The sequence below is a fragment of the Miniopterus natalensis genome, chromosome 7, assembly GCF_054644295.1.
Source record: "Miniopterus natalensis isolate mMinNat1 chromosome 7, mMinNat1.hap1, whole genome shotgun sequence".
In the NCBI taxonomy this organism is placed as follows: Eukaryota; Metazoa; Chordata; class Mammalia; order Chiroptera; family Miniopteridae; genus Miniopterus; species Miniopterus natalensis.
The window spans coordinates 25,102,540-25,126,334 of record NC_142087.1 but is presented as its reverse complement, the minus strand read 5'-3'; the positions used below and the strand labels follow the sequence as shown (position 1 = coordinate 25,126,334).

Genomic DNA, 23,795 nt, shown 5'->3' with positions numbered 1-23,795 from the left:
CTCTGAACAAGCACCCATTGTGTTTTCTCATTTGGGTAGCCTTTATTTATTTGCACAAAATCAACAACCCAAATCAATTTTTCTTGAACATGAAAGCTTGACTAAAGTAAAATAGTGGCAGATGCTGGTTTTCACTCTCCAAAGAGGCTTGAAAGAGGGAGTGACATTGTGTGGCATCCCACCCAACTCTCTCTCAAGGAGGAAGGTTTGGAAAGCAGGTCTCTTCTGTCTCACTTGCACACTAGTCTGGGTTTCTAATGACATGAGAGTGCATTCTAAAGCCAGGTACAAACTGGCTGGAGACAGAAATAATTTTGCCTATATAAAGAGAATCACACGTGTACTTTCTATCCTGGTCTACAAAGTTGTTGTAAGGGCGCCCACCTCGGTGTGGGAACATAATAAAATACAGTAGAGAATTCCTCTTCTGTTTCTTCCTTTGACCCAAGGGTCACGAGTTCCAGAACCCACTATCAAATGTTACTAGACAGAGCATTCCATGATCAAATACAGTTGGGAAAAGCAACTTTAAACCATGGTCATAAATTTCTTTACAGCTGAGACTTTTAATACACATGGCAAATCTCCAAGTAAAGACTAAAACTTAGCATCTCTCATGTTTATTTCCCTTTAATTCAGTGAGCATAGTATGGGCTTGGTGTTCTTTAGAATATGCTTTGTAAACATTAGCTAAGAACTATGTGTATAGGGGCAAAACTGGGCCGGGCAAGTTTTGTTCAACTGAGCATGACTAACACGTGGTAGCTTTTAATGGATGGATCTGGTATTTAAAAACATTATTTCTTCATGAGTGAAAAACCAGATTGCGAGAGAGGGCCTATAGCAGGGCGAATGCCCGGTACTATAGAAAACTGTCTTCTAAAATCACCAAGTAACTTCTACCAGGGGCCGAGCTTTTTCCAAGGTCATTATCAGTTCAAAGTAATTTGCAAATAACTCGAACAGCAAGGCACATATCAACAGGTGATCGCTGATCAGTTCTGGTTCTCCTAAGCTCCGTGGGGGAGTGGAATGAAATATTTATTAAATCACATGTGCTCCAATAGTAGTTTTTTCTAATGCAAGTAATGCCCTTTCCAAGGGTTTTCAGTAGGAGTGAGGGTAGGCACATATTCCAGAGGTTCAGGATCTTCAGATCTTTCAAAATGAGATGTGAGTAAAAAGAGGTTTTTGCAAATTTATTTCTAGGGTACTTTTAAAGACTCGGTAGGTTTTGCCCCTAGCCAATTTGGCTCAGTGGTTGGAGCATCAGCCTGTGGATTGGTGGACTGAAGGGTCCCGGGTTTGATTACGGTCAAGGGCATGTACCTCTGTTGCAGGCTCGATCCCCGGCCCTGGTCCAGGCTCGTGCGGGAGGCAATCAATCAATGTTTTTCTCTCTCACATCAGTGTTTCTCTCTCTCTCCCCCTTCCACTCTCTCTGTAAAGCAATGGAAAAAAACAATCTCTGGTGAAGATTAAAAAAAAAGACTCAGTAGGTTTTTGGCCAAGATGCCTGTCTGCTGTGCTGCAATGAGGTAAAGTGATCAAGGAAGGTCCAAGAACAATCTTAGCCCAAGCTCAAGCCAAGGCTCCAGAGTGTGACGAGGGTAATGGTGGGATGAGCATAAGTGATATTTCTGTAAAGTTTACCAGCTGGACTTCATGCGTCCAGGTTAGCCTTGAAATGACCCAGTATGGCCCCCTTTTTGTGAGTTACAAATAAACTGAGGCACATGCTATTTTTTAAACTGAGCTTGAGTCAATGTTTAAAAAAGGCTTCCAATTTTATTGGTTCCTAGTAGAAAGTGGTTTTTGAACTTTACCTTGTTCTAACTGAATATGTCGATTCACAGAATAGAGGGCTCCCTAATCCTACATTACACACTGTAAATGTGCCAGATTTGTAGGCTGTAGGAGCTCAGAGCGCTGAAAACCTTACCATCAGGACTTGTCATGTTTTCTGTGTTGCCGGAGCCTTCACTTTTCACAGAAACTCTAGGCGTTTCCTCTTCTTGAGCTGAAAGAGTGAAAGATGATAGTCCCTTGATTAACAGAATTAGAACAGTCTGACTGCCAATTGTCCTGTCACCCTCTGCCACCCTCTCAAATTTAAAAATACTCCTGGGATTGAACTGCTTTTGTAGAAAAAGTTAGAGAAGGAAACAGTTTGAGTTGCTGGAATACCATAATGGTGCCATCTTGTAAATTCTCTAACTGGGGAGATAATCACAGATATGCATACATACACAGTTTTTAAAATTAGAAATCTAGTAGCATGAAAGCAGGGAAACTTGGTTTAACCAGAACAAGCTACAACTTAAATTTAGGAAAATTTGTATATGTGTGAGTTTATGCAGCTTCACCTTTGAAGAGAGAAAAGAAAACCTACTTTGCCTTGGGCTTGCCTGAAAGCAGAAAGAATCATTCCCCTGGCAGTGAGTTTTTTGTTTAAACACAGATGCATGGCTTAGTTGCGTCCCTAGGAGGCCTTCAGAGGCTGCCACTTTGAATTGCTGAGAGTCCAGTCTTTAATTCCCATTGTGACTGTTCTACATGTGCACAGTCTCAGAAGGCATGTCATCCACTCGCTGGGACTGACGCTACATGACATACTTCAATGCAGCAGTAGGGAACTTTTTTTATTGTGAGAAATTTTCCAGATAGTCAATATTCTCTTACTTCTTAGTTAAGTATCTATTATGTTTTCACAACTTAAAGAGCCAGAACATTTGAAATTACAAATACACTTCCAGATGATGTGCTGGAAAATCCATAATTTCAGAGTTTTAATTATTTCTGTAATTTTTTTAAGCAGAAGATTAAATTCATTTTCATTGCATGAGTTCATATTGAGCCTGCAGTATGTTAAATTTTGTGCCTGTGGGTGAGAAGGAAACACGGACTGGAAAGATACAGTTTATAATTTCTTTAAAGGAAAATACCTTCAAAGATAGGACTTGTACTCTTGTAATGATTTACTGCCAACCAAGAAGTATGACTCAAAGGTGACAGGACTCTGAGACTGGGTGGATGGATGTCAGGGAGGTCAGTACTTAGACATGTAAAATGAGCAGATTTGAGGAAGGTGCAGAAAGCCATTTTAGATTTGAAGTCTGAAGTGCTGGTCATTTAAGTGGATTTGCCAAACAAGCTGTTGCATCCAGTGCTGAGGGAGGGAATTATAAATTAGACATGCGCATATTTGGGGGACTTCAATATAGAAGTAATACTAATGATGTGAGAAGTCAGGAAAGGGATAGCACAGGAAGAAATAAAAAGACTCAGGCTCCCAAGCCCTTCAAGGACAACTGGAAAGTAACTGTGTCCATGAGTTCTTTTCATTGCGTGTTGGCTATGAGGAAGGGGAAACAAAACCTGAAACTTTCAACTGGACAACCCCATATCATATCCTTTCCCCCTCTGCAGATCTAGAAAGTGGACCATTTTTCAATTGTTCATCAACACATTCTTTCAAGACATAATTATAGAAGAAAACATTGATGGATTTCTCCAAGCTTGGGAGAAGAAAATCTTTGCTAATTATGCCTGAAAACGCAGAAGTAATAACAAAAATAAAACATAATAAATTTTAGATGGAAAAAATTCCATAAGCAATGTTTACAAAAAGAAAGGTTACAAATTGAGGAAAAATATTTGTACTTTTAATCTAAAAGGGTTAATATCTTTAACATATAAAGGACTCTAAAAAGAGGTGGAAAAGATCAAGAATCTTACAGAAAATTGAGCAAGAAATTTAACAATAGTTCATTAAAATATAAAATAAAAATGGCTTGTAGTCATGTGAAAAGACGATTCACTTTGCTAATAATGAAGGAAATGCAAATTAAAACCACATTGAGAAAGGAATTTCTGCCTAAGGTGGACTACTATGATGTAGCCTAACCCTCCTACCAAGAACAGCTAGAAACACTGGAAAGATTATATATGTCATTACTTTAAGGCACTGGAGAGCCACTGACGCAGCACAAACGTGAGGAGGTGCCAAAGTAGTGAGGCTGACATTCCACATGAGCCAAGAAGCTGAGCAGAGCCTCCAGAAGTCTCAGGAAGTTTGGAGGGGCTGGACAGGGGGCAGGGGCAAAACTTGGAGGTCAGGGCCCACCAAGAAGAAGGTGCCCTGATAAGTACCTCCAGTTTTCTGTGGGGTCCCCTGAAGGGTTAGACTCTGGGGACAAGGATAAGCTTGAACTAGGACCAGCTCTTTAAAAAAGTGAAGTGCATCGGATTGCTGAGCCAGGCAGCTTTGTGTCCTTCAGCTAGCTCCTCTCTTGCAGGCCTCAGCTTTGAAGAACAGAGTCTTTGAAATATTGTACTTAAATACTTTTCCTATTCTACCTTCACCTAAAGCAGGAGAAGCAGAGGTCTCACCTGTTAGCTTTTCTTTACAAGGTCTTCCGCTATTTGTGCCTTGCATTTTAGGCCTGCATGCAGCAGCTGCTGCTTGGAGCAGAGATTAAAAAAATGCTTTCTGTAGGTTGCTTAATGAATAATGAAGATTAAAATAAAAACAAAACTTCAAAACAAAACCAAAAAATGTCCCCCCCAAAAAAACCTAACATTCAATTTTTAATCAATTTAATTCCTAATTATATGATAGCTCTCTGCTCTGTCTTACCTGCTTTTCAGAAGCAAAAATAAATCCTCTCTAGGAAAAGATTAAACTACCCAGAGTCTCAAGTTATCACTATAATGTCCAGCATTAAAAAAATTACCTGAATTCCTGAAAACTAAGACAATAAGACAATAGATAGAGACATAGTAGAGATCCGGCTATTATAGACATGACTTTAAAATGATGATGAATGTGTTTAAGAATTAAATTCCAAATTAGAAAATTTTCATGGCAAAGAAGTTGGTCAGATAACTGGAGACTAATAAAAAAAGTCAGATGTAAATTCTAAAACTAAAAAATATACAATAATTGGAGTTAAAAATTAAATAGGTAGATTTGACAGCAATTAGACATAGCTAAAAGCTAGGTTAAAAGAAAAATAAGAATAAAGTACAGTTAAAAAATAAGATAATGGCTCATAATTTCCTCCGAATTACTAGAAGATATCAAATCAATGTTTCAAAAGTGTTAGGATCCACAAGCAGAATTTATACAAAGCAAGCCTCATTTAGGCTAATCTATGTAAAAATGCTGAAAGCCAAGGTTTAAAAAATATATATATGTAATTATTTAGTGAATAAAAATCCATTAATTTCAAAATAGTAACAATAGGGCCTACAGATGACTTCTCAAGAGAAATAATGGAAACCAGAGACAATGCAATGACATCTCGAAAGCGTTAAAAGAAAAAAATTTCCAATATAAAATTTTGTATCTAACAAAAGCTTTTTCCAAATTTTAATTTAAAATGAAAACATTTCAGAGGGAAAAAAGTGAAACTGGCTATCAGTAGACCTACCCTAAAGGAATAGTTTTTACTATACTCAAAAATAAATTCTGTATAGATTATAAAACTAACTGTGAAAGATAACAGAAAATGGTCTTCATATCATTAGGCAAAAATTTCTTACACAGGAAAAACAAAGCACTCACCATTAGGGAAAGACTGGCAATCTGGAAAACATTAATCAGCATCGTTAGTTTATCAAAACACAACATTCAGAGTGTGCAAAATAAGCCAGTGGAAGAATATATTTACAATATAGGTCATTTACAAAAGATTCTATACTAATATATAAAAAAAATCAATATACAAAATAACAGAAGACACAGGAAACCCAACAGAAAAAATAAGACACGAACAGATATGTCACAAAAGAGGATATCTTGGTTGATCACTTAATTTTTTGAATTACTTTTACCAAGTCTCATAGCATTTAAAAGCCTTGGCTTTTTCACTATTAAAATGACTATAAAATGGTCTAACTCCTTGTCTAACTCTCTGGGAAACCATCAGAACTAATTAAAACGTAACATTATTATTTTTATAAGAAATGATTACTGTGAAAGGAAAATTAATTGGCCTAGCACTATTTAAACATTACTTCTTGGACTTTCTCCTCAGGTTTATTGTTTCTAATGGCAGAATCTAGAGGTACCTGTGGCTGATTCTTCCAGAAAATTGCTTTCAAACTCATTGTAACCAATGGTAATTGCCCTGGTGATATTACTATGGAGGAACCTCTTTGACATCAAGGGGAACTTCCTATGTAATAGTCAGGATGCCAGTCAATTAGACAAGGCTCAATGAAAATGAAAGAGCATACAAAACACTTTTAAGAGCTGGGTGAGAGAGCAGGGAAGAAGTTAAAGAAAGCATAACCCAAAAGGCAAATCAGAAAGTAGTAAATATTTAAGTTGCTTCCCTATGTATTATTTTTTCAACTTAATTATTTTATAATACAATACATTCATATGAGAACTCTCAGGTTGTGCCACCACACTGGAACAGATTAGCAAGAGATGCAATGGCAGGTTTGAGATCTGTGAAAGACAGAGTGAAGCAGAAATTAAGGTTGTAGCTCTATACACTGCTATATTCTAGGAGCAGAGTGAGGCATAGTTTGTTAGATCTGGCTTCAAAGACTCTTTAGGTATGTTTGGTAGACATCATTCATTTATTTAATATCATGATGGATGCATATATGCAGGGTGGGGCAAAAGTAGGTTTGAAGTTGTAATACCAATAAATAATACAATAATTAATAAATAATAATACAAGAATAAACTGTTTCACATACTCATGACTGTAAACCTACTTTTGCCCCACCCTGTATGTGTACATGTGGTATAAATATATGACTATGTGTGCATTCAGTGGCATACCTATGTGAATGTGAATGTGCATATGTGGATGCATGTACAAGTGTGTGTGTATTTGTGTGTGTGTGTGTGTGTATTGGGAAAGAGAAAGAGGCATGACAGACATTTGCTACTCTGACATGTGTAGAACTGGTATTATCCTAATTGTTTCTCCCCTGCTGAGCAATGCAACTGAGTGCCTCAGAGAAATGAGTCCATTTCACACAGACAACAAAATCTGATCAAAACAAAAATTGCTTCTGCAGCCTATTTATTCCAGTTTGCCTGTCCCTCCCCCCATTTTGATTGCTGCTGCTTGAAACACAAACAAGAGGTGCATTTTAGGGCTCCTAGCAGGAGATAAGAGATACTGAAATAGAAAGAGTCTGGGACATTCAGTACCATTTTCATTTTAATTTACCAACTGCACTCTCCTTCTCAAAGCCTTGATTATGGTAATCTTTTATAGGTCAGTTGCATTACATAAAAAGTAACAAATGAAGCGGGTCTCATCACAGAGAAAAGATACTGAGATGCATATAGAATCCAATTATAAACATGGATAAACTTGTAAATGCATACGCATGGAGAGATGTTAGAGGAACCTGCAGGTTTTTCTTTTGAGATTTGTGTTGACAATACATCCCATGCAACAAATAGAATTACAGACGGTTCTCAGAATGTGAGGTTTATAGGTGACATGACAGCTATAGGTAGCATGGCCTGCTGGGTTCAACATTAAAGAATTAAAGCGGAGTTGACTTAAAACAAGCATTCTTGAACCATCTTGAAAACGTTTGCCATTACTATTAATGTAATGAATTAGGTAATTTTTCAGAAATGTCCTTTTCTGTCCTCTGTCCCTATGGGAGTCCTCTTCACTGTCTCTCCCGCCCTCTTTCCCTCCCTCTTTTTTTGTCATTTGTTTTAGTATTTTTCCTATTTGGTTGTTAAATTTTTTTCTTTATTGACTTTTTATATATTCTTCATAAATTAAGAAAATTATCTGTGTCAAATACATTGCAAATATTTTCTCCTGGATTGTTATCTGTCCTTATTTTCTTTAAGACACACTCAGTAAACTCGACTACGCTTTCTTCTAAAAGCTTTAGATATTTTTTAAAGTGACACCTAGGTGCCAAGATAGCTATAAAAGTCCTTCTTTATTCAAATTTATTAACTTATTAAAGATGTGTTGTCAGGGTGAGACAGCGATTGGTTTTTGGAACAGTTCAGCTTTCCCTTCATCTTAGGGAATTTTCCCTCTCATAGGTTGACGTCTAGATTTCAGGGACACCAGTTTTTCCCACATAGGACAGTTTGTTCTCTCCGCCATACACATTAGTTCCCTCTAATTGTTTTAGAGTTTCTGTGTTCCTTTTCACTGTGATAATCTCAACCCTTTTTTCTTTTCTAGTAATTGCTCTTTGCTGCTCTTAGTTAATTTACTTCTCTAAAGATTAAAAATTTATCTCCTGGGTTCTTACACTTCAGTTCATTATGGCATTTTATCACCTTATCTTCAAGCTCTTCAACGCTCTTTAGAAGTTTCCTACAGTAATTGTAGGGGATTCAGATCTTTTTCCCAGGTCCTGTTTCCTTCCGTCACAAACCCTTCGCCTGTCTTTCCTGGCTTGCACGCCTTCTTCCTTCTGTCTGTCTCTCAGTTGTGGCCTCCGGGTGCTCGCAGGGTGAGGTGTGTGACACATTAGCAAGCTACTCCTCACAGGATGTGTGATCTGCTGGTCCCCCAGGAGCTGTCTAGAAGAAGTGTTTCCTTTTGGGAGTTTTCTTTGGGGAGGGGTAAAGCAGCCAGGGCCTTTACTATATGAGTTGTGCTGAATTTCTCACCGTGTGTCACATGCCCAGCCCAGCTCCTACCACTTTGTCCGCACTATTGCCTGTCACAGTGGGAGGCTACCCTTTGGGTTTGGATAGCTTTTTCACTTCATCATGAGACTTCAAACTTTCTTTCTAAGAGTGAGAGAGTCAGCCTGGGAGGTTCCCTATCCCCTCGCTGTTTCTCTCTCAGGCTCCCAAACCAGAAGATGATAATACATAATCTGCAAACCCCATTTAGGCTCCTCAGGGAGGGAACGGGCTTCATCTCCAAGGAGGCCCCACCTGGGCCTTTTGAGCGCCTCCTCGCCTGCTTCTTGCCAAAGATCTTGCCTTGTTTATTTTCTCTTTTGTTTTCTACCTGGTGAAATACCTGTTTTTTGCTAGAGGAAATTAGTTCTAGGCATGTGTTACTGGCCTGCTTTTCCTCTCCCATTTTCCGCTCAGCAGGAGAGAGGAGAATGGAGACTTACAGAAAGCTGCCCTGCCTCCTTGGAGGAAGGTGGAATAAAAGGTGTTCATGCCTAACTCCACGCGCGCGTGACAATTCCCCCGGCTGCTCCTCTCCCAGTCTGGCAGCTAAATGGCACCAGCATGATTTTATCCAGGATTATTTCTGAGCCTGCTGGAGTTAGGGGCGGGTGGGGGCAATACCAGGCGAGTGCCTTCTACATTTCTGGAAATACGTCTTTCCTTTGCTGGCTGTGAGCCTGTTCTTTTGTCTGATTACTGTTTCTGTCGATGTCCTGCGTTCGATTGTTTTACTTATCTGCTTTCGTATTGTCGTGTTTGAAGGAGAGGAGTGAGGTTTGAAAGCTGACTTCATACCATCATCTTAAACCCAAGGCCAGGTGCCTGGGCTCCTTTGATTTGTGTAACCAGGTGTTCCCCACGGGCGCTCCACACACCTGGCCTTTGTCAGCAGCTGGTTTCAGGAATATCTATCAAAAATAGTTCTGATCAGACTTCATGTTGTAGACTGAATGTTTGTGCCCCCTCCCCAGATTCATATGTTGGAGCTTCAACCCCCAAGGAACTGTATTTAGGTCACACAATGATAGAGTCTTTGTGGAGGTGATTAAGGTTAAATGAGGTCATGAGGGTGAGGCTCTAATCTGAAGGTCTGTGGTCTTATAAGACAAGAAGAGCGAGATCTCTCTCCTGCTATGTGAGGATACAGTGAGGGAGGCCATCTATAGGCAAGGCGAGAGGCCCCACCAGAAACTGGCCAGCACCTTGATCTTGGACTTTCCGGCTTCTGGAACTGTAAGATAATAAATTTCCACTGTTTAAGCCACTCACTCGACTGCATTTTGTTATGGCAGCCTGAGCAGACTGACATAGTTGATTTACATTTAGCTCACTTTTTTGGGACAAAGGTATATCTTGTAAACCATCTGCCCCCCACCTAATCTATTTTCCCCCAAAACACCCAATGCTAAAGCTGCTACTTGACCACTCTACCTCTCTTAATCACTTTGAAAAACACCATACACACATGCCCAAGGATCCCTCTCTGAACTCAAATAATGAATAATTAAGCTGACAGGATCATGCTTGTGGAAAATTCTCGGGTTTCTATAAAACACCCTTTCCATGGCAACACACCTCTTCATATATTAATTGGGGAAATTTTATCCTAATGAAAATCAGAAGCTGTCCTTTGTAAAAGATAAAAGGCAGTGGTGGTAGCTGTGGGTGGGGAGGTGGGCATAAATCCCAAAATATATAAATTCTTTTATGTTTAACCAGATAATGTAACTCCATGTAATCACTCTGAGAAAAATTTGGAAATTCATCATTAGCTATTGTCAGAATAATCACTCTACAGAAACTCAATATTTAGGGAGAGAAGCCCCCAAAATATCCACTGGTATTTCGATGTCTACCACGTGATCGGGTACACAAGGGATGAAGCATATTGCTGCCTTCACGGTGTCCACAAGCTCGTGTGTGTGTATGTGTGAGGGAGAGAGAGGGCCAACCACACACAAGCCAAGTGACAAGGGCTGTGGTTTAATCCAAGAACTGTGGAGACACAGAGGAAGGACTGACTGATTTTTTCTTTTCAAAAGGGGGTGAAGAAAAATTTCGGAGGACCAGAAGATGATATGTAGGCTGGGGCTGAATGACCGAGCCGGTTTCAAATGCTCTGCGCTCGCTCCAGGCATTTGGATGGGTAGAAACCTGTCTCCTGCCTATAACAGAGGTGGGGGGCTCAGTTCAGCATCTCTGACCTGGCTGCCTTGGGCCTGGCCCTTCTCCCCACCTCCACCCGTCCTTCCCGGTTGCTCTGCCCCCACAGAAATCTGAAAGGCAGCCCCGCTGTGCGTGATCACAGCCTTTGAAGCCTCCCCAGGTGTTGTCACGTTGGGCTTCACTGAGCTGGCTTCCGATCCCGTTCTAGGGGCTGGCTCTGCCTTTCCCTTTTCCAGGCCCCAATTAAGCATCTCCTTCTCATTCAGCCTCACTATGCATTTCCCCCCCTTCCGACGGCAGGAATGAAGGCTACAGGGAGGCCTTCTCAGCTGGGGGCCGCTGGAGCTGGTCTCAGATCAGTCTTTTCAGCAGGAATAATACAAATCGGGTGTCTCTCACACTCCCCCACACACCACCACACACCCTTTGTGGTTTTTGTTTCTCTACAGCAACCAGCTACATCTGTACACAGCAGGGGCCCGGTGAACGCAGAGATATGTATTTTTTCCAGGGGAGTCTCTTGATTCTTTCGCTCTAATAGGGTTTTAACTATGTAAAGGAGCCACGGTGGGGCAGCTTCGGGCTTTTCAATGGGTCTTTATGCTGGATTTTTCATAAGGAAGAAATTTACTGCTGGAAGTAACCAAAGCTGGATTCTCAGCAACTCGATCATACACGTAAGGCTCCTGAAATAAAGCACTTTTGACTGCCTGGGTTGGAACCCTGCATGATTATGTATCTAGCTCTTTAATCAAAGAATAATTTAATCCTGTACATTCTTAATAATAGATTCCTTAATTATTTCCACTAGATTTTCCCCTTTGTATGTGACATTTTCCTAAATAGCAGAATTCATTCTGAACATTTAATAAAATCTAGCGCATCACCTTTGTCATGGCCAAAGTACCAGAAATCTGCACCAAGGAAGAAAGCTGCATCCAGGAAACAGTGAGCAGGTTTATAGAGGCTCCAGGGGTCTGCCATCGGGGGGCTCTGAACTGGAAGTAAGTGCATTCAGTTCTGCTAAGCTTTTCCATTTCTGGTCTTGGCCCCTCAGCACCAACTCTTTCAGCTTCAAAAAGAGGGATAGAATTTTTTCCTGCTAGAAGAAGTTTTTAAACACTCCTGGTATTAAATGAAAGTTCATTTCCACCCAGCTTTTCTTCACAAAGCCCTATTACAGATACCAGGATCTCAGTCTTTGAGCTTCCTTGGAGTTAACCATTTTTGTGCCTTCAGAAGGTTTATTACTACCAGAGCAAACACACACACACACACACACACACACACACCACACACACATACACATACCACACACACCCTCCCCCCACATACCACACACAGACACACATACCACACACACACCTCACACAACACACACACCACACACGCCCTCCTCCCACACACCACACACACACACACACCACACATACACACATCACACACACACACCACACACACATACACACACTACACATGCACACATACCACACACACACCACACACACACATGCACACATACCACACGCACACCACATCCACTAAACATGTAACTAAAACTACTACTCAGCCTAGCGAGACGCCTTTACTGAAGGGAGTTCTAAGTCACCGGTGAGAAGTTCATGTTACGTTCGCCAAACCCCCTGTCCAGGGGCTTCCTTCCCCTTTCAGTTTGTAGCTCACTGTTGCCTTTTAGTATCTGAATAAGACGGCTTTCCTCAAGGAGCAAAAGAAAGGATCCTTGACTGTGCATATTCCAGTCAACCAACCCCTTCACAGATATGGACACTGGGTCCCAGAGAAGTGGTGTGGCTGTCCCAGGCCACCGAGCAATGAGGTTGGGGCTAAAAGTTCTAGCTTCACTCCTGGGCTATTTCCACTACATCACCCAATGCCAGTGACAGTGGCGAGCGAGCCTGCTGAAGGCAGCTGAAACGGGGCTGGAACTTCAGAAGCGGCCCGCAGTCATTTTGCACAGGTCTCCTTGGTCAACCTTACTCCACCTGAAAGCAAGGGACCTGCGTGCCTTCCATATCCCTGAAACGGCTCGAGCAGGTGGAAGGGAGCGCAAACTGATTCACAACAAAGAGCAAGTCCTTGTCCAACGCCCAAGACTTCTCTGTGGTCAGCAACAGCAAGCTCGGTAGAAATGTGGCAGCCAAGGCTCTCCCTCCCACAGCATCTGCAGGGACCGTGACACAGGCCATGCTCCCCGCCAGGTAGTATTTTATAGTCAAAGCTTAGAAACTGGATCCTCCTTTTGAAGATAGGTTTACTCCGTGGCCTCTTTAATCTGGAAAACCAGGTTAATGCCACTCTGGAGCTCCTACCACTGGGGTTAGAGGTACATGGTGGTTTGGTTTGGGATCCAGGGAAAATATTTAAAAAATAAAGCAGCATAAGGTTTCATGGCTTCCTTGGGCACCAGAGGATTGACGTCCCCAGGAGTAAAGGGGGTGGTCAATCAATAGTGGTTGGGTCTGTGGTGATGGCGCCCCAGGCCTCAGGCATCCTCCCGGACTCAAGCTGTAGCCCTGGCCTCTTGGGCTGGTATCACTGGATTGCTCAGCACCCTGCCTGACCCCTGTGTGCTGAGCATCTTATGGGACTGACTTCTGACCCCTGGGTTTAGCTTTTGTCTTGATTGCTGATATCTCTAGGCACCCTGGTCTTTCCCATAGACATGAATCTCTTGCTTGATCCAGAAACTTTTATAACTGAGAAATCCCTGCCCATCTGCTTGGCTGCCCTTTTGCCTCTTTTCTCAGACTGGCAGAGCTACTCCCTCTGTAGTTTTCAAGGGAGGTTTCATTCTCTGTGTGGAAACAGTGCCTCCAGGGAGAGAAAGGGCTCTGGCGTCACTAAATAATGGGCCTTGCACCTGCTTTATCTCTTGACATTTAATCTCTTGTTCTAGGAGACAATTCGGAAAACTTTCCCACAATAAAAATAAATAAATAAAGAAGTAACACCCGGAATTTTTCCTTTCAGGCAAGGAAATCTTAATCATTTTTTTTGTTTTGTTTGTGTATTTTACCAGACCAGAGGGCCTGTCACCTAACCTCTTCGGCAAGATAACAATTCAGTTTTGAGGAGGAGGCAATCCAATTTTGATTTTTTGATAGCAGGACACAATGCTTCTCTAAAAAAGGTGGACACCAGTCTGTACGCGATTGTCAAGTAAAAGCTTGAAGGCCAGACTTGTTATAGAAGAGGAAACCAAGAGTTTAATTTCTTTCTTTTTATAGAATTATATAGACATTTTGCTCGTAAAAATTTTTTTTTGGAAAGTTGAAAATAACGCAGCTGGAAGCAGGAGCATCCCCCTTGCCCTGTGGTTTTCTTTGGGTGAATGGAAAGAGTTAGACTAAAAGCTGCCCTCAAATTTTAGTTTTCTCCTGACTTCAATTGACCACTGACTATCTGTGTGGTTGTAAACCTTGGAGAAAGAAAGAAGACAGGTTCTCATATACCAATAAGTGTCCCTGATTATCAAGAGACATCTATTAGAAGGGTGATGATGGTGTGTGTGTGTGTGTGCGCGCGCACATCCCTGCCAAGTGCACACGTGTTCAGGGAAAGAAAAGGCATGCTCCTTAAGGTGTTCTATGTAGGAAGGAGGTATCTAGTGTGTGACTAAATTGTTACAACTGTATTTCATTGACTTGTGGACACCTTTTCCCCTCATGTTAACATCTAGGAGGTTGAGATGAATTGAACAATCAATGGCCTTACAATTGCTATTAACCTGGATTTGCATTTACATGTTAGTCACTGGACACCATTACCAACCAGGGATCACCGAAATTAAATTCCCTGCCTGCGGTTTCTAAGGGCCACACTGGGATGTGAATTCAGGACACAAGCCTGTGTGATTATCACCAGCTTGTGATTCCACTTCTTAAGGGAGACATTTTTTAACCTTTCTCCATCAATGACAGAGGTAAGACACTCAAGTCTCCCAGCTTTTTGGAGCAGCTCTTGGTGCCTGGACTGTCATGCCTGGGCTGGCTCTGAGTTCCTGCAGCTGCAGTGGCCAGTACCCCGTGCACTCTGACAGCTCCCCCTCCAGGGCCTGCATCTCTCTGCTTCTCCACTGGACGGGCCAAGGTGGCTTGTTCAGCCCAGCAGTCCTGTGCACATGGGTGTCTGAGAAGCATTCACTTATTAACTGCTCTTCATCAAAATGTGTTGGGGAACTAACACCCCCAGGACACCCCTCAACCAATGAGAAAAGGGAGTCATTTGGTAATACCCCTGCTTCCCTGTCCCTGTGTGCAGCAATTTTAAGGTGTGCTCTAAACGGTGCCTCAAAGGGTCCTCAGTGGGACTGAGCCCATTTGCTCACAGCGGCAATCTGCTCATGACCTCATGCTTCATTGGTTGCCTTCCCTCCCCTGTCTCATTTCCCCATTACCTCCTTTGCGCTTCCTGGCGACACTGTCAAATAAACTACTTGCACACAGACCTGCATCTGCTTTTGGAGGGAGGCAAACTAAGGCACTGTCCCCTATTCCCCCTTTAATCTCACCCGAGGGTGTAGCTCTTTGTTGTATTCTATTGAATTCTCCATTTTGGAATTTTTTTTCTTTCTCAGTGATATTTAATAGATGAGTAATTCTTACGATTGAAGGCATCATAATTTCAATGACATGCTATTAATGGAAAAATAAAACTCTGCTGGGATGACACAAACACATTAAATATGCAAAATGAGTCATTAGCTCTTCCCCCCAACAAACTGTTATAAAGTGTTGGATAGTTGTGAAATGTTCTGCCCACCCTGATCCAATTAAGTTGAGCTGCTACATACATGGGTCTCAGGACTTATAACACAGTTCTAAAAATCATCATGAGAAATAATGGACATCAAGCAGTTTTATTCCAGTAGTGATTTTACCCTTTGGAAAAGCGGTATGTTTCTAAAGATTTCTCATATGTGACATATTAGCCCTGCTGGTCAACTTGAGGTTTTCAAAATGTGGTCCACGGACCATCTACTGGACTCACTTGGATATTATTATAAAATGCAGGTTTCTGGGCTTCTTTTCAAATCTACTGAATAAGAATCTGTGGTTGGTGGGGCTTGGCAGCCTGGAATTTAACGAACTTCCCCAGTGATTCCTGTGGGTGTGGAGCTGTGAGAATCATCTGCTCACCAACTGATTTTCACAAACAAACAGGTCAGGTCAAGTCCTAAAATCATATTCTTTTCAGAGTCCTAGAGGAGAAGGCTGCATCTTTAAGAACCTCTTCTAGTATGTGTATTAACTACTAGAAATTTTGTTTATATCATAAAAGCTATTGCCAGTATTTTTAATACTTTTTTATTGATTTCAGAGAGGAAGCTAGAGGGAGAGAGAGTTGAAACATCAATGATGAGAGAGAGAGACTGATCGGTTGCCTCCTGCACATTCCCCACAGGTGATCGAGCCCGCAACCTGGCCATGTGCCTTGAATGGAAATCGAACCCTGACCTCCTGGTTCATAGGTCGATGCTCAACCACTGAGCCATGCTGGCCGGGCACTATTGCTAATATTTTTAAAAACAAAACTGAAACATCAGAGATAGTATTATCTCAATAATATGCCCTTTTAAAAAAAGTGACTACAACTCTTTTTTGTTGTTTTGACTCACATTTTTAAATGACCACAATTCTATAATTAGACAGAAATTCTGGAAAAACACCTTATTCATTCATTCATTCATTCATTCATTCATTTATTCATTCACTCATTCAGCAAATTCTCATTCAATGTCTATAGTTTGGTAGGTTATGTGATTACACAGATGAATGAAATTCTGTCTTATCTCAAAGGCAATGACAGCATAGAGGACTGTGGAGCTAGGCCTGAGAGCATGAGTTTGAAGTGTGAATTCTGATTCTGCTCTTTAATTGCTGAGCCAGCCTGGGCATGTTATTAAATCTCACTGAGTGTCAGGTTTCTAATATGTAAAAGACAGAAAGTAATGTCTTCCTCACAAATAGGTAATGGATATAACAGGGAATTTAGGGGAGTGTTTAGCCTATAATAAATAATTATAAAAAGCTCTGATTTGAATAGTAATAAAATGCATGATCTATCAGGGCCGGAGAACACACAGGCAGTACACGCATTGGTCATGCACGTGGATTCTGGAGCCAGATTTGCAGGTTCCAGGCTCTGCCACCCACTAGTTACGTGACTTTGGGCAGGTGACACCACCACCTACATAAATCTGCCTCCTCTCTTCACTTTCACATACCTTCTGACTCAATAAACCTTTTGTTCCTAACTACATCTAGGTGTCTACCTCATGGAGAACCCAATGGACATGCTGTTATTTGTACATGCTTTTTTGAAATGGGAGCACTAGTCATGCTTGTATACTTACAGGGGAGATGAGAGAGAGGGAGAGCTGTTGAGGTCAAGTGCACTGGAAAAGGGACCATGAGAGAACCGAGAGCACAGATAGGCATGAACCCTGAGACAGGGACAGTTGCTGCTGCTTATGTTCTGTGCACAGGAATTATTTGAACTTTCAGAGGCAAATGCTACTTATTTTCATATCCTTATGAAGGGTGTTGCTATACTTTTTAAGAGAACATCCTCTGAGTTTAACATTTTTAATTGAAAATTACTCCATCCGAATGAGTCATGGCAGAAGCACTGACAGGAATAGGGGGCTGATTCATCCTGTAATTAAGCTGCTGAGAGATTGCGTTGTCCTACCAGCACCAGTAAGCTTTATTTTCTGTTTTCTAAACAATGTAATTTGATTACACTTCAAATACTGAGCTTCCTTATTTGCCCATTTATTATGTAAATTACATATGTAAATTCACATGGGATGAAAATATGCAGACTTTGCCTATAAAAAAGATGTGCTGTCTGTGACCAGAGCATGGCTATGAGTTGATTTTTCTGGTGATGGGAATGGGTTTGATTACCCCAGTCCTCTTGTATTCAGAGCTGGTCTTGGCTATAGCATTGGTGCAATAGTTAACTGAGAAAGGGTAAGTATTGGATTTAATAATAAATTCTAGCCAAAGGATACAGACAATCAACATCTTCATCTATAAGCTCCCACTGAGCATCTATTAAACCGCTTTGAATTAATTACTTAGCAGACATTCACTGAGCATCTACCATGCACCAGGTTCTTTATGGGTAGCAAGGAAACAACACTATGTAAGACACAGTCTCTGCCCTCCAGAGACTTATGTGATTGAAATTAAAAGTGGTAAGAATTATTCTGGGTTAGTAGAAGGCATCTAACCCAGTCTTGAAGGAGAAATAAGGGGTGATTTTTAGGGAGATGTTTCTGGACCCAGTCCTGAAAGGTGAAGAGAGCATGGGAAGAGCATCATGTGCAATGGCCCAGAGAAGAGGGCACGTGGCATGTGGGAGGACCAACCAGTTATTGTAGCAGTTCAGATAGCTGCAGTTTAGAATTAATACAGGTGACACTTGTAGAAGGGACATATTAGAAAACGTCATGATGTGTGTGATTGACAGCACTGTGTCTATCTGGCAGGGTGGTCATTTTTATCATAATTGGATGAAGTACGTTTGAAGACTTAGCTTACCTCCCCCTCCTTGTTGGCCTCAGCCCAGGACTTGCCCTTCCCTTTCACAGTGGACGTACTATGATCACTCATTTGGCCTTTCCCGCATTAGACCATGGGCTCAGAGACCGTCAGGAATTGTACTTTAGTTCAGGAATTTTAAGACAGGCATCCTGCTGATGTGGAGTAAACACTCAAGTGCCCAGTGAATATGAGTGGATGGAGGTATGGGTCGTATTGTCCTCTCCTGTAGACCTTTGCACATGCTGGTCCCTTCCTCTGTAACATTTGCCCACCTCCAGCCCAAGCTCGCTCACTCTACTCAGCTTAGACATCACTTCCACCAGTATGGCTACTCAGATGAAATCCTGGCTCATTACCTATCCTATGTCCATTTACTTCCCTCTACAATTTATAAAATACGTTCATGTATATATGTATCATACTATTTTGTAACCTACTTTTCTAAGTAAGCTTGTTCTTTTTAAACGTTTTTTTGAGTTTTGTTTCTTTGCAGTCCTATAAAAATTTTTGAGTCTATTTGCATTCCTGTAAAAGCATGTTTATGTTTGACTCAATGGTTATCCAACCAGTCCAGTGTCCTATGTCTGTAAATCATTCAAATATTGGATCCACAACGCCCAAACATTGTCTGGCCATTAGAATATACTCAGTAATCTTGGAAATTGTTTTGTTATTTTACTTAAGCCATAAAAATGGACAAACTCTCAAGGAAAACCTTTTTAAAATAAAGAAGAGTAGGCGGCCTGGGGATGTTGTCCACAATTAGGAAATAAAAATAATTTGGAGATGGTGTCAAAGGAAGAGTGATTGTGCATGCATCATGCTTTAGGGGCAAGGGAAGCGCATGGAATGAAAGCTGCATCAACACTGGAAAGAGGCCACCGAGGGTGAAAGGTACAAAGCCATGGTTGGTGTTCACGTTTGCAGCGTGGGAGTCCAGTGGGAACAGAGCCGAGATCAAAAGCAGGACAACTTTGCTACAGTGGAAGGTCTATGGCGTGGAAGAGCAGGGAGAGCATGTCACACATAGGGGACACCTGGCCTTGAACGATAGTGCGGGCTTGATGGGGAGCGCCGGGCAACGGCAGCCACCTCTGGCTTCCTAAGGGCAAGGCCTGCCTGGGTACCTGGGAGACCAAAGGGAAGGATCTAGTCCAGTAAAGATGTGCACAGTGCTGTGAGCTGGGAATCATCGAGGAGACGAGGCTCTGTTTGACCGAAAAAGGGGACATCAGGACACAATGTCAAGGTTAATTTTTGGAAAGGAGAAGCGTAGCTATGACACAGAGGCAGAAGAGAGTGAAGAGAGAGGTGTGTTGGACCAAAGGTGTTTTTGGTAGACAAGAAAGATGTTTAAGGGGTTTCCTCTTTAATGACCTTGATTTTCTCAGAAAAGAGAAAGATGGGACCATCGGCGAGGAGAAAGGGTTAAGAGACAAAGAAAGAACGGGGAAAGTTGAGAACAGGTAGTGAAAGGAGTGCGCTTGGCTCATCAAAAGCGTGACTTACAGGAACCATTAGACAGAGCACGTCAATAACACTGTTCTTTCATCTAGAAGAAGACGACCGCGTGAATTTATAGCACCAGCAGCTTGGCATTGCTCTGAAATGAGTGCCTGGATGGATGATCTCATTGTTGTATTTCTTTCCCCTCAGAGAGCTAATTCTAGGCACCTCATTTTTGCAGGTCTTAACTCTTTTATGTACTCTTCTCATATGGCCTCCCTTGACCATCTTGTAATATTTACTTTTTAATATTTTACTCTCTGTGATTCACATTTTCCATCTTTCGCATGAAATGCGCTTGATGAAAAATTCGTGTGGCCTTTCTGCCGCTTCCAGTTTGTTTGGCAAACATCTATGGAGCACCGCTAAGTGCCGGGAGCTGGGGAAAAGGCTGGGGAGGAACCGAGAATTAAACGCTGTACCTGTCCCAGGGGTTGCACAGGCTCTGGGGAAGACAGACTCACAGACATACCACTTCAGCACCCGGTGGCTAGTGGCTGTCTGCGGCGCACAGGCTTTCTGATCTTGGCAGCTAGACTAATGGTACTCACTTGTCTTCCAGACGTTTTGTGAGTGCTACCATGTGCCATGGGAGGTGAACCTCTGGCTGTGGGATACAGTGGTGGAAATAACAGGTCTTTGCTCTCTGGATACGGGCCTTGAGAAAAACTAAAGAATGTGATGTGGTAGAGACAGCGAAGGGGAGTTATTCAGTTTGAGTGACTGGGGCAGGTCTCACCAAGAAGGCAGCTCAAAATGAGACCTGAGTGAGGAGCCACCCATGTAAAGATGCAGGAACAGATGTTTCCCTGCAGAGGGCACAGCCAACAAGATGACCCAAAGGCTCGGATACCCGGGGCCTGTTCCAGGAGCCGAGAGGAGGCCAGCGCGCTGGAGAGCGGGGAAGGAGGGAGAGAAAGGGATGAGATGCTCTTGGAGAGACTGAATTTTATTCTAATGCAACGATTCGGTCCCCAAATAGTAATATCTTAGTGCTGGGGAGTCAGCCGGTTTTGCAGAGGCCGCAGGATGCCACACTATGCTCCACAGCACCATCAGAAAAGCAACTTCTAGTGGGTGTAGTTCATTCAATAATCATGTATTGTGCATCAGCTAAGTGTCAGAGGCTGTTCTACAAGTTGAGGGTTAGACTGCTTTTTTAGGAAAAAATATCAAATAGAAATGATAAAGCGTCTGGTTGCTGAAGCGTCTGTTTGATGGTGATGACCATGTTGGGCCGACCACAGTGCGGATAGAAAGTAAACCCACTGAAAAGAATGTTTACTTTTCTCTAGCGAGGCTCGCTTGAGTTTCACTTTCACTCCTGTTCTGTGCATTGGCTCGTATAAGATTCTTCATCAATTTACTGATTTGCAAATGCTAATAATTAGCTTAAAATCGCCATTTAATTTTCTAAACATGGTTTAATGTTACCATATCATGAAAGAATTAAGAATGTGATAATTTGTCAGTTATTTTGTGGGAAAAGCAGTTTCAGTGTTCAGTCTCAAATATATATAGTCTACTTCACAAGAAGTTATGTAAATAAAATACAACTTTTGCGGTAAAAAATAAAAGGTTTGTGAGTCAGCATCTGTTGGTGATTAATTTATTAAGGTAGGGAACTAATTTATTGCTACTTTGAATCAAATCAAGTAACTGGATAATGCTTAATTTAAAAGGAAAATGGGAAAGGTGGAGACAAGGAGGCTAGTGTTTGGGGGGGGAAACCTCTAGAGGACGACACAGAGACGGCGTCTGCAGTTCTGATTGTCCACTAACTTTCTGTGTGACAATGGAGAGGTGATCTCATCTCGATTTCTTAATTTGTATAACACATGGGTACAACAGGATCAGCTCTAAGTTCCCTGGCACCTCTAAACCAAAGACTAAACATCAATAGCCCTAATGTATAAAAGACTCATCAATCAATAAGGTAAAACGATGAATATTTTGTTAGAAATAAGGACAAAAGATACACACAATTCTTCAAAAAAACAATAGAAATCTCGGTAACCAAAAATAGTTCTGGCATCAGATTCAATAGAATGACTACATTTAAAAAAAATCTCACTATATAAAGGAACAATAACAATAAAATGTATTTAAAAATAAACTCAAAAGAAAACAAAAAAATATAGAAGTGAACATTTTAAATGCCATTGAGGATCCATAAGCAAGAGTAAGTTGGTAACGAACCCTGACTGTAAGGATCGCCTAACTTTAGCTTACTCCCAATAAAAAGTACCCGCTGCAGACCACGACAAGCTAATTATGAAATTTATATGGAAAAGTAAGCTTTCAACATTTATTTTCCACCCAGGGAGATTTTCTTAATGAGCTCATTCAACACAGAGCTTGTTTTGCTGAAAGCGGCTGAGCAGAGCTATGGCTGAATTAAGGTCGGGCTAGCTGAATTCTGACCGAGTCAGTTCAGTAACAAGCAGTTGGCGTGGACTCGCCTCCAGTTCCACAGAGGTGACAACAATAGCAAAAGCCTGTGTGGGGACCACTGGTGTGGAACCCCTCAGGATTCTACTTTTAGGGAAAGTGTTACAGTGTTTGCGCTTGGTGTACACTTAACATGGTATTTCAGCTGCATTTAAATCATTTGCCTTATTTTAATGGTTAAGTCACCAGTAAGGAAACGCTGTGACCAAATGGTTGAATGAAAACAAAGAACCAGGTTTCGAAACATATAAATGGGTTCTTCATTCTTAGTCTTCAAGGCCCAACAACGTATCGATATAAGGCAGAAAATATAATAAAATCCCCTTTTTAGACTGGAGAAATATTGCTTTCATATTGAAAAACAGAAAACTGGGAAGAGTAAGCGATGCCTAGCAGTGAATAAATCATTGCCATTGGCACAAGGCCTCTTTTCCTGCCTCCCTGCCTTCCCCTCACCCTTCTATAGGCCAAAGACAAGACCAGGACTAGGTTTCATGGATGATCAGAGTGCTCTAACCCCAACACAGACAAATGACGACGCACCAGTCAAGGAACTTCAAATGCTGACCATTGTTATCTTGGGGGACAGGGTTAGGGCCCTTCCTTGGTCAAAGGGAGGCTTGCTCCAAAAGAAAGTCAAGTGTGTTGGCCTCTACAGCAGATGTGTGGGCTAGGAAAAATGGTCAGGGGTGGGAAAGGAACATGGCCCAGGGATATTTAATCTGTTGTGCTGTATTTTTCTTGGCTTCTGTTGAACCCAGATGGTGATTGGGGTTTTCCCCAGCACACAGACTCATGTAAGAACAGAAGGTTTGTTGCTCTGTAAATGAGAGAAATGGGAAAATTTAACCTAGTTATCTGCAAACTGGAAAGTGGGAAGGCCACTGCCACCCCAGGGAAGAGGGAGCATGTAGAGCAGGGTTTCTCAACCTTGGCTACACATTGGAATCACCTATAAAGCTTAAAAAATATTGATGCCTGGGGTGGTCATCCCAAGAGCCTCTAATAGAATTGGTCTGGCCTATGGCCTGGGAGTTGGGATTTTTGAAAGTGCCCCAGGTAATTCTCATTTACAGTTAAAGTTGAGAGGAAGTAGTGGCCATAAAGGAAAAGTAAGTGGAAAGTCTACCTCTTACGGTATTCCCTTTTTTTCATTACACAATAGGATAGAGTCTTAAGAATTATTGTATCTACCAGTATTATCTCATTTAGGTATACATTATCATATCTATTATTTGCATTTTTGAATTAACAAGTGTGAATGGTTGGCCACCTTACAAAATAATATGAATTTTGTTTTCAGGGGTGTCAAGAAGTGCACTATGGTCATGGATCTTCTCCACAGAACCGATATTACGGCACTAGAGTCACTCAATAGGGAATGCCCATGGCATCAAAGTCAAACTGATTTAAATGGTACCATGTTTTAGTTTACATCATTTTAGAGC

At 41.6% G+C, this 23,795-nt stretch overlaps 1 protein-coding gene across 1 annotated transcript in view; it reads right to left on the bottom strand.

The window, feature by feature from the left end:
* The window catches only part of LOC107536346 (mono-ADP ribosylhydrolase 2), an 83,905-nt gene that overhangs the window by 5,682 nt on the left and 54,428 nt on the right, over positions 1–23,795 (bottom strand). The window contains exons 8-9 of the mRNA XM_087819298.1: positions 5,570–5,590; positions 1,943–2,020 (exon numbers count right to left, since the gene is read on the bottom strand). Of these exons, the coding sequence (XP_087675424.1) occupies positions 1,943–2,020; positions 5,570–5,590 (99 nt within the window). The remainder of the gene's footprint in view (positions 1–1,942; positions 2,021–5,569; positions 5,591–23,795) is intronic.